This window comes from Pyxicephalus adspersus, chromosome 5 (assembly GCF_032062135.1).
Source record: "Pyxicephalus adspersus chromosome 5, UCB_Pads_2.0, whole genome shotgun sequence".
Classification (NCBI taxonomy): Eukaryota; Metazoa; Chordata; class Amphibia; order Anura; family Pyxicephalidae; genus Pyxicephalus; species Pyxicephalus adspersus.
This window is the reverse complement of record NC_092862.1, coordinates 7,627,342-7,639,225: the sequence shown is the minus strand read 5'-3', so window position 1 is coordinate 7,639,225 and position 11,884 is coordinate 7,627,342. Positions and strand designations below refer to the sequence as shown.

Sequence of the window (11,884 nt, the reverse complement as noted above, 5' to 3'; positions counted from 1 at the left end):
AACAACCCTGTTTAGGATTCAGAAAGCCTTGTATACATCTCAGAGCGCTCCTCCCTCCTCTCCTCACCTGCTGCTTTTCATTTTCATTAAACTATATGAGCGGCTGTCCCACTGTGTGCACATTGGCATGGCTTATTATCCTTCTGTGGCAGGATTCACCGCTCTGCTGCGACCTTATCGTAGAGGTTTGGATTCTATGTCAGATGGGCTGTATGCCAAGTTTTGTCAGCCGGCTCATAATGAAACCTCTATTTATACTCTGTAGACCTCAGATCAGTCTGGGCTAAGCTGCTACCAATTGGTTCCTTTTTTTTACACCTTGTTACTAAAATTAGTAAAAGTATATTAATGATTATTATTTTTACATGCAATTATTTTATTTCTTTGTACAGTTTAACTTTGTTGGTAAACTTTTGGGTCCCCGTGGCAATTCTCTGAAAAGATTACAAGAAGACACATTGACCAAGATGTCCATACTGGGAAAAGGGTCCATGAGGGATAAAGCCAAGGTACTTTCATCCTAAATCCAAATCAAGCAGAAACCTAAATTTAATATTATCAGCTATTGCAAGCTGTAAATAGGCTTTAGGAATACAGGAAAAAAAATGACAATGCTGTATGATCATTTTATGTAACAATAAAGAAATAGTTAAATAGTAATTGAATTCTTTTTAATATTTATGAACTTCCAATTTTTCTGTATGGCAAATTGTTTTATTGTTTCTCTCATGTAGAACCCAATAAACATATTTGAATTATTGGTATTATCATAGAACAGTGATAACAATAAAGATTGTATGGGCCCTATTTAAAGTGGACCTGTCGTGACATTTTTAACAATATATAAAAGGGTGGCTATTCCATTTTTTTTTTTGTGGCTGTCCTGTTCCCTTTCATCTATTGCAGTGGTAAAGACTGAAGGGAAAACCTGCAGCCTTTTGGAACACATGCGTCACATATCCGAGAAGGCTGTGGGCTGTTCCTTCTGCGTATGGCTGAGATTGGGCATGCGTCATCAGGGGCATTCAGATGTAAAAAAAAGTGCTAAACCTCACGCATGCACAGTGAGATGTGCACTTTTTTTTTACGTTTACAGGAAGACACGTTATCTAATTTTACATCTGCGCAGTACAAGTTCAGGTGATGCGAAGAAGAACCGGGAAGAGAGAAGATGGCCATGTCCGCCATTCGTCCAATGCCGGAAGATAATCCTAGAAGGCGCTCATTGCAGGAAACTAATGCACAGAGGAAACATTTCAGGCAGGATTACTGCACAGATTTGGAAGAAATGAACAAAGCACACCAGGATTCGAGCAACAATACAAATGGATTTCTTTTTTAGACAATATTTGAATTTTCAGGAGTTTACTTTTCTTTTTTATTTAAATAAATGCTTTTAGAATAAGAAAGTTTATCTTAGGATAAATTTCATTCTTTTTCTATAAATCAGAGACAAGTTTTGGCAGTTGATATAGTAAAAGAATTTCCTTTTCTTTTCTCGCTGCAGGAAGAAGAACTCCGGAAAAGTGGAGAAGCAAAATACTTTCATCTTAATGATGACCTTCACGTATTGATTGAGGTCTTTGCACCTCCTGCAGAAGCCTACGCAAGGATGGGGCATGCACTGGAAGAAATCAAGAAGTTTCTTATTCCTGTAAGTGCCGAAGGGATTTTATTGTATGTATTTTTATAAGTTAAGACCACAAGTATGAAAAAAGAAATTATACTGGAAGGAGATAGAGGATCCTTAGGCCCACTTTTTAATTTTCCTAATAAGTTTTTACTGAAGAAAGATACACATTAAATTGTATTTTGTAACTGTGCTGGGATGTCATTCAATGAAAAAAGAAACACAACATAAAAATGTAACAATTTTCAAATATACATGAATCTTTTCTCTCTAATAGAGACCGGAGATTCTAAAAATAAGAAAAAGTCAGCAATATACCATAAATACTAGCCAGAAACGCAATTATCCAACGCAAGGAAACATGTTGTTGTTGAGTTGAATTGCTTCTTAAGTGCATTTTTCTCTCCTTGTTCGTCCCTAGTAGTTTTGTACTCTTCTTGTTCTTTATTCATACTTACTTTGCAAGGGATGGTATCTCTTTATGTCTCGAGAATGTAGAAAATCCATTTAAGATGATTAACCCTTTTTTTCGTGAGAGCACTTATTTTATTTTGCCATTTGTTGCACGTTAGCACGGTTACGGCTCAGGTAGATCAGGAGAAAACCCCTGCTGTGAATGTCTCTTTGAAGACCAGTTTGCCATTAGCTTGTAATAAAAAGCTTTTAAAGAAGAAAGCTACACAGCCATGCCTTCAATCACATGTCACAAGTCAGATTATTCCGGCGCTCTTTCAGGTTAATGAAGAAAGCTTGCAGTCTGATGGAAAGATGAAGTCAGGGAAATATAAATAGACAAATATAACAAATTCCCCATCAACCTTCAGCTCCTCTTGATGGGACTTCTGACTTTATGTTTTAGTAAATAGGATTTTTGGAACACAATTGCGCTGGGTGGGAAAAAGCTGGAGGTCGGTGGTGACCCCTGTATTGTGACCCAACTTTTCAGTAACCACCTAAAAACAGCCGGGTGGTCACTAAAAAGTGCTGGGTGGTGCGCCTAACCAACAAGGGCTGGGGAGAATGCTGCCTACACAAATGCTTTCTCTGGGGTTGCAATAAGAAAGGGTGTTCATTTAGTAAAGTGAATGATCCCCTTACAAGGAATATTTTATTTAGTATAGTGAAGGAGGAGGTCATGCTCCAACAACGTCAACCATTCAGTCATGTGCATGAAAAAAATCTTGCTTTCTTGATTTCCCTTCATGTGATTGGATATTTATAGCAAAGTGAACTTTTCTTCTATACCACCCTAGTTAGAAGGCTTTGTACAAGATTTTGGAGTGTGTGTTTGAGAATTTGTGCCCATTTAGCCAAAAGAACATTTGAGAAGTCAGGTATTGATGATGGATGAGAAGACTCGACTTGCAAACAGAATTTCATTTCCTCCCATCAGACCTACATTAAACGTCAAATTATGCCTGGAGCTGACTTTTTGCATGGAGGTCCAGTCATTCTGAAACAATTACAAAAGTGCCCTATTTGGTGCTATCAGGGGCCAGGACATGAACTGTTTATTTTATTTTATTTAAACATTTTATTTGAAGATAACACATCAACAAAAACAGCGTACGATATACATAATAAAACGGTACTGGAGAATAAGCGAGGAGATGCTAACAACATCACAATTAAGTTAAATCACATGGAAAATATAAGTAGAAAAAGGAAAAATTACACATGCAGAGATTTAAAAATACATTCACTTTTCAGTAAATCGATCGTTGCCAAGATCTAGGTAATAGGGTTTAGCTTAGATTGGTCATTAGGAATCACATAGCCTATACAAGTACCAGGATATCAAATGGAAAGATTGTATAATTCTGTATTTCGTCGGAGAGGGAAGAGTATCTATAAAGGATTCCCACACTTCAAAAAAATGTTTTACTCTAGATTCCTTATCCAGGAACTTATGAAGAAACAGACAGGAATAGGGGGTTGGGGGACAAGCAGTTGTGAAGTATTGCTTTCTTTGCATCCACTAAAATATTAGGAGTTTTCTACTTCCCCTTGTAGCCTGGGAGCCCTACAGGTCTAGAGATCCCAAAAAAGCCCATTCTGGAGTGTAGGGGATTTAATTTACAAGAAAAACGAGCAAGTCCTGTGGGACCGAACAATATTTTATCCTTGGGCAAGTCCACAATAAATGGAATAGGTCTTCATTGTGTTCCTCACACTTAGAGCATTGGGGGGAGAGGTCAGACCCATGAGAAATGCTCTATGGGGAGATATAGCAGATTTTTATTATTATTATTGTTAAGCTTGAGCACATCACCTCATGTGTAAAGTTATGAAAGCAATTTTGCAGAATGCTGAAAAACAAGTGAATGTAATTTTACCAGCCGTCTTGAGTATCCCTGTGATTCCATTTATATGACTTGCTATACTGGTGTCACTTCTTCAGCTTAAACAGTATGTAAATAGCGCTAACATAATATGCAGCGCTGTTCATGAATAATGGGTTGCAAATGACAGACAGTGACGCAGGAAGAGGAGAGGACCCTGCCCAGAAGAACTTACAATTTAAGAGTTGGGGGAAGTATTCAACAATAGGAGGGGAGAAGTTTAAGTGAATTCTCATTTGCAGAAACGTCAAAATGGATTGGATTAACTAGATTATTACAAATAACCCCAAAATGCTGAGGGGTCTAGGAATGGCAATGGTGGTGGTAGGGTTATATATACTTTACTTTAAAATGCTTTTCTCTGCATTTTCACACATGCCTCGCCATGCTTCTGTTTTCAAGTTTGCATCTGCTCTTTCCATCCAAAAAAACGATAATGTATCTTGCAGACTTCCCTGACTCTTCAGTGTTCCGTTGTGAAGTGTAGTAAAACAAAATGAATGATTATTCAAGGACAGAACATTTTTACTTACTACTATAGTATAAAAAGAGCTTTTCATTCCATGCTTGGGTGTCCTTGAAATACTGGATCATCTTACAAAGCTCCTTGTGTGTGCTTTTTTTATATTCCCTCCAGATACAAGGACACCCTCTCTTAACTTGTGAAAATAAATGGTGAAAGTCACGTGACAATAGATAATAAATTCTGTATTCAGGAATGAAAAAGATGAGTTGTATTCTGTGGATTAGTTAACTGAGTTTTCCCATTTGCTTCATTACTGTTTACAGGATAGCTTTTGTGATCAAAAGAAATGGGGCAAATGGTGTAAAGACTTGCCACACAAAAGGTTTGCAGCTCTAACAAAAAAATTTTTACTTGATTTTAAAAGAATAGAAAAGTTGCACAGACCCTTGCAGAAAATTCACTACCCTTAACTAAACGATTAACAAATAGATTATAGAAGGAAATGTTTCAGTCCTATATTGTTTTATCTTGCCACAGTGCAAAAAAATTTGCAAGTTAGCTTCCTAAAAAAAGTATTGCATTACGTTGACAGTGGGAATTATAATCTAGGTACCAAATCCCTTACAGAGACACTTATACCACTTTAAATCAAAAAAATTGGATGAATATTCTCTCTCTAAAAGATCACATCATTTATTGATTACATACTGTAATTGAAACACATAAAAAACAAGAACTTCTTGGTACAGAATATCCTAAAATGTATTTTTCTCCATATTACAAAAAGTTGTTTACTGGTCTTGAGCTCTGAGTCCTTTACGCATTTCACCATTTTGGCCTCATCAGAAGGACAAACCCCCATGTATATTTACACTATTTTCTTAATTAATTCAATTCACTCATGCATTAAGATGCATTGTGAATTAGGATACCATTAAAACTTTTTTGCTGTGAAAACTTAAGTAGTACATGTGTTGCACAATGTGGTGATATCTGTTCATGACGGTGGATGCTGCTGACTGTCTAACTGACTGTTAAAAGCAAGAGTTACACCAGTGGTGATGGAAATTAGGATCATTACTTATTTGATGCCTTACATGGGTGAGTTGAATGAATTTAAGAAATGCAGTAAATATACAAGGGGGTTAGTTGTTCAGATGAAGCCAAATGATTAAACGCGTAAAGGAATCAGAACTCAAGAGTAGTAAATGACTCTTTGTAATACAGAGAAAAATATATTCTGTTGTACCAAAATGTTCTTGTTTTGAATGTTTTCTAAACATTGTATTATTAATATACAGTATTTATATAGTGCCAACATATTACGCAGCACTGTACAAAGTCCATAGTCATGTCACTAGCTACCCCTCAAAGAAGCCCACAATCTAATGTCCCTACAATAGTCATGTCTTTAATACAGTCCAAGGTCAGTATCTGGGGGAAGCTAAATAACCTAACTGCATGTTTTTGGAATGTGGGAGGAAACCATTGCAAATGGGAAGAACCTGCAAACTCCATGCAGATAGTGTCCTAGCTAAGATTCAGGTTATTCATTCAAAGTACAGAAAAAATCCCAATGTTTTGGATTTAAAGTCCAAAACAAAATTGCCATTACTGTAGTTCCCTGGTTGCAGAGGTCCTGTGCAGTATAAAACGTTGAATTTCTATTGGCCGGTTGCACTGTAATGAGATGATGACACAATAACACAATGGTCCTGATCTATGCAAGACTGGAGAAGATAGACTATCATGGGGGAATCTGGGTGATCCAACAAATCTTGAATTTTAACCTGCAAAACTACATTTTCATATGCAGCAAAACAGGGCCCAACAGAACACTCTCACCACCATATTTCACAGATTGGATAAGGTTCTTATGCTGGAATGCAGTGTTTTTCTTTCTCTAAATGCAATACCTTTATTTAAGCCAACAAGTTTTATTTTGGCTTTACCTGTCCACAAAACATACTTCCAGTAACTTTCTGGTTTGTCAACATTTCTTCCAGACTGTTGAGCAGAGATACTCAACCAGGGTTCCTCCAGAGGTTATTGGGGTTCCTGGGCAATGAACAATTTGTGTGCCTTAGTTTAAGCGACATCAATGATCTTTTTGTCTATCTGTAAGGGTGACATTCTTCCCAATGGCCAAAAATGTCAGAGACATTCTTCCCACTGACCACCACATTAATATACTGTGAGCTGTGGATAAAGTAATTATAGAAGGGTTCCCTGAGACCTGAAAGCTATTTCAAGGGTTCCTCCATGTTAAATAAAAGGCAAGAAACACTTATGTAGATGGTTAGCATTATTTGAGGAGATAATATTCTCGTTACTACTCTTCCATATACACCATTGCTGTTCAGTGTTCTCCTGATGAGCTCATGAACATCAACATTCACCAGTGTGAGACCGGCCTTAAGTTGCTTAGAAGTTACCGAGTTCATTTGTAACCTCTTTGCCTTGCAGTTATCTTCGATGATCAACCACTTCTGGGTAGGGTAAAAACAGTCCCGAATTTTCTTCCATTTGTACATATTAGACTATAATAGGAAATTCTGCTTTAGCACAGTCTAAGGTAATTTAGGAAGGGGGGAAGGGGGGCCAATTAACCTAAACACCCAAACATGGGGAGGACATGCAAACTCCATGCAGATAGTGCCCTGGCTGAGATTTGAACCTGGGAACCTAGCACTGCAAAGGCCAGAGTGCTAACCTGTGGCCACCGTGTCACCTTATGAATGTATGAATATTTAGCAGAGAAGTCTAAAAGCCCACACTAGACTAAGATAGTGATTTGGGATCCTGCTGGTGCAGGATGAATGGCTGCTGGATGCTTTTTTAAGGGCAGCTGATACCTGTAATAGTAATCACTTTGTTTTTCATGGCTGATATTAAATCTGCTCTTTTTGCTCAGTAAGATCTGAGATACAGTATGAAGCATTCAACAAATCTTTCCTGCACTCCTTCCTTGCTATAGCAAGCATTCATTTTAACATCTAAATCAGAGTAGGATCAGGTTATTTAGGCCAGAAGGTGACTGTTCTAATGGAATGTATCAAATACTGCAGAACAGTGCTTAAAGGCTCAAATGGCAAGATCATAGCGAAATAACAGTAACTCACAACTCCGCTGTCTCTGTTTTATTTGAAACTAGCAATATTTTTTTTTCTGCTGTCTGACTTTTGTTAAATTGCAAGTCTGAGCAAAACAAAAAGAGAAAAATTGCTGTATATCTCTGAAATACATAAACATCTACCTATGTCTTGGTAAATTCTATTAGTACAAGAGAATACCTGTTGATTGGCAATAAATCCAATGAGCGGTGGTGCTGTTCAGTCCAGGGTGGAGGGGATTTTGGGCTGGTACATAACAGATACTTGCAGCTTTAGGTGGTTAAATATATGGGGCCAATTGAGATCATAGGATTAGGATTTTTGCCTTTGATTCTGCTTTAATACTCAGTTTCTCTGCAGTGCAGGAATCACTGAATGCTCATTAATGTATGTTTTCTTTCACATGCAGGACTACAATGATGAAATCAGACAGGCACAGCTGCAAGAACTCACTTACCTGAATGGTGGATCAGAACAAGCAGAAGTCCCTGTTGCTCGTGGAAAGCAGACTGCCCGCCCCCGGGGAGCACCTGCATCTGCATTGTCAAGGTAACACTGCATATATCAGTGCATATGTAAAAGACTCCTCTTCATTGCTGATTTAAAGGAAAAATATTGGGCAAAATATGCTAAGATAATAAACATCACTGGTCTGCCTTTTTTTTTAAGATAATAAACATCACTGGTCTGCCTTTTTTTTTTGTACATTACAGGGGTCATTCAGCTTTGACTCACTATAACAACCAATCAGAAGCTTTGATTGAGCCCAATATGAAATGATGATTAACTTAGTATTGCTAGAAAGAGAAAGAATTGTGTTGCTTGGGTGCCACATACTTTGTGGACAAGTGAAGATGAAGTATCTGACCCACTTTTTCATGGGGACACCCTACATTTCTGTTAATTCAGGAGGGTGTGTAGCTTTTATCAGTATATATAACAGACCAATAGGGAGTTTTTCTGTACACTTTACCAGATTGAGTTGAGATTGCATTCTTGTGGCCATTCATTTTTTGAGCTGTTTTATTACCAGTTTGTGTGGCATTTTGCTGATCTGTCTCTTTTTTGACAGGACTATTGATTGGCTTAAATGTGTATTGAGGACATGAGCCTTTTATTTCCCTATAGAAAAGCGTTTTGTTTTTTTAGTTCTCAGCCATTATAAGAGCATGCAGTATTTAGGGGAGACAATGCGACTGTACAACAAGAAACCTAGTGCCTGACATACATGGGATCAACGTCTATAGCCATAATATTTTCTATTCTATGCAATGCACTGATAACAGACAACAAGCCTAAACATCTCTATGTAGTTTGGAATAATGGCCCTGGTTTATTAAAGCTCTCCAAGGCTGGAGAGGATACACCTTCATCAGTGAAGCTGGGTGATTTAGCAAACCAGGAATGGATCTGGTTCAGGATTGAAAACATTTACTAACAAATAGCAAATGACATTCAAGAAATCCATTCCAGGTATGCTGTATCACCCAGCTTCACTGATGAAAGTGTATCCTCTCCAGCCTTGGAGAGCTTTAAAAAAAACAGGCCCATTATTTCCAAACTGCATACAGATGTTCAGGCTTGTAATTCTAAATCAGGCCCAGTGGCTTAGTAAAATTAGCCAGAATTTGTATTGTAAAGCAGCAGTTGGCCATTAGCGGAAAAGTATGTTTTCCACGCCATCACCCACCACCCTAAAATGAGAATACAACCCTTGTCCAGCCCTTGTCCATGAAGTTTGTTTACTGCTGTATGCGCCCTTTCTTTTGGTCTATGCAGATTGGAACAGTTCTGTTCCTAATAAATTGGCGGTAAAGCATTTTTAATAGAAACTCCTTTATCACAATGGCCCTGATTTATTAAAGCTCTTCGAGGCTGGAGAAGATACACTTTTATTAGTGAAGCTGGGTGATCCAGCAAATCTGGAATTGTTTAGTCCCGGATTAAAAACATTTGCTAACAAATAGCGAATTACTTTTAAGAAATCGATCCCAGGTATGCTGGATCACCCAGCTTCACTAATGAAAGTGTATCCTCTCCAGCCTTGGAAAGCTTTAATAAATCAGGCCTAATGGAGGGAGCTGTAACAATATTAGCGACCAACATTCGGCCTGAAAGCAACGTTAGAAGACTTTGAAATGTAGCTGACAATATTTTCCTGGGTGTTGTGGAGACTTTTTCTGACAAAGCAATGGAATGAAGGTCCTGTGGGCTCATATACCATACAGATTTCATGAAATTACTATCCATACCTTGTAGGAAAGACACTGACACCCAGGGGATAATTCTTTTTACATCAGTGTGGGGTAGGCAGCTTTAGAAAACCTAAAGATTCTCAAGGTGACCTTGATTAGTGATGAGATGAAGAAGATCTGAGATTAAAGCAAACCAATACTAATCTAGTTGCAGATTTATTTCAAAGTAAAAGAATAGGTTGTACCAAAAATCCAATGTGTTTCTGGTATTTACCCGTGTGCTTTTATCAGGCCTTGTATTGCTGATAGGGATTGATGTTTTTACAATGCTGGACCATTGAATATCAATTGAGGAGACACCTGACATCCTGACCACAAAAACTGCTACCCTTGGTTTAGCACCAAGTTAAAAAAAAAGCTATAATTAATGATTAAGTTTATTACACTGCAATATTAGTGATTTGGGAGATGCGCATATCACCTAGGGTGAGCTGTTATCTGACTACAGAATCCGATCTTTCTACAGCAGACATGTCAGACTGCCGTTCCCTGGGACACATGCAGCATTCACAATTATTCTTTGCAGCCAGAAATTATTATTAAACAGGATTTATAAGCGCCAGCATATTACGCAGCACTGTACATTAAATAGGGGTTGCAAATGACAGACAGATACAGACAGTGACACGGGAGGAGGAGAGGACCCTGTCCCGAAGAGCTTACAATCTAGGAGGTGGGTAAAATAATACACAAAAAGAGGTATTGGATTCAATGTGATGTATCAGAGTGCTATCATCATTTTTTTTTACAAAATCAAGTGGTGTGGCCCAAAAAAGATTAAACGCTTCATTTGGTTGTTTTATTGTAGTTTATTTTTGTCATCTGTTTGTATTTTACTGACCAGAAGTGGATTCATAATACATACAGCTGGCTTTGATTTCCTTCATTTTCTGGTTGCTTTAGACTTCTCTTTTGTTACTTGAGCTGGATTGGTATCTTCATACCACTAAGGACATTACCAATGGTTTTTGGTCAATCTTTAATAAAGGGAATCTGATTACCTAAATTAAATTTATATGGATCTTATTCTAAGGCATATTTGGGAATGCTTTGTGTAGTGTATATCTTTGTATGGTTATTAAACTATTCTATAAAATTATGTTTTGTATGTTTATATGTTTACATATATGTTCAAGTAAATATGTTTACGTTTTGATGCCCCGGTGCAATTTATTTTTATATTAGGTTGGAGTCTGTCCCCTGGTCACAGTGCTTAGTGCTTAGTAGGAGCACATAATTGGAGATTAAGCTCAGTGATGGTTTAGGCACCTGCAGCCTCTTGTGTATCTGGAGGTAGAACTAAGCTGGTAATGTAGAGAGAATGATAAGCAAATATCACAAATATCAGGTATAGGTCATCTATTTAATTTCCCCACATCACTCATGATATGAAGGACCAGTTGTCGGTATGACAGACTATTTGAGTACCATTAATTGGAACTAAACATGACACAAGCCAGCTGTTTATCCATTTGGACCATTGAGAACTTCTCTCTTATATATATATATATATATATATAAATATATATATATATTAAATTATTAATAATATTTTTATTATTACAGTATTTATATAGTGGCAACATGGTATGTTGTAAATTTATTAAGGAAGTATTACACAATAGAAGGGAGGATATGGAACTGTTGAAGTAGTAATGGTTTTAGGAGACAGAGGAAGATGAGTATGCACCAAGAGCCAAGAAAAGGTCATCACACTGAAATTCAGATAAAGCAAAGATGAGACCTAAGCAATTTAAATATAAGTAGCTTTACTCATGCATCCTTCAAATGTCTCCACCATTTCCCCCAACATTTATTGAAGCCCCGATGAGTACTGTATAAACCCACAAGACTGCAAGAGCAGTCAAGGAAGAAGAACACAGCGGGGTGCTGCTCATTTTCTCCAGTCCCAACTTTATAGAACAAAACAGTGCTGTTTGTAGTGCATTTTTATTATTATTAAACAGGATTTACTGTATTTTTCGGCGTATAAGACGCACTTTTTCTTCCCCAAAACTGGGGGGGAAAGTGGGTGCGTCCTATACGGCGAATGCAAGTTTTAAAAATAAATAAAACCG

The 11,884-nt window shown here is 37.5% G+C and overlaps 1 protein-coding gene across 1 annotated transcript in view; it reads left to right on the top strand.

The window, feature by feature from the left end:
• KHDRBS3 (KH RNA binding domain containing, signal transduction associated 3) overlaps positions 1 to 11,884 on the top strand; it is a gene marked incomplete in the record, with an annotated part of 77,253 nt that overhangs the window by 44,292 nt on the left and 21,077 nt on the right. The window contains 3 exon segments of the mRNA XM_072410632.1: positions 393 to 509; positions 1,508 to 1,654; positions 7,961 to 8,100. Coding sequence (XP_072266733.1) covers positions 393 to 509; positions 1,508 to 1,654; positions 7,961 to 8,100 — 404 coding nt within the window.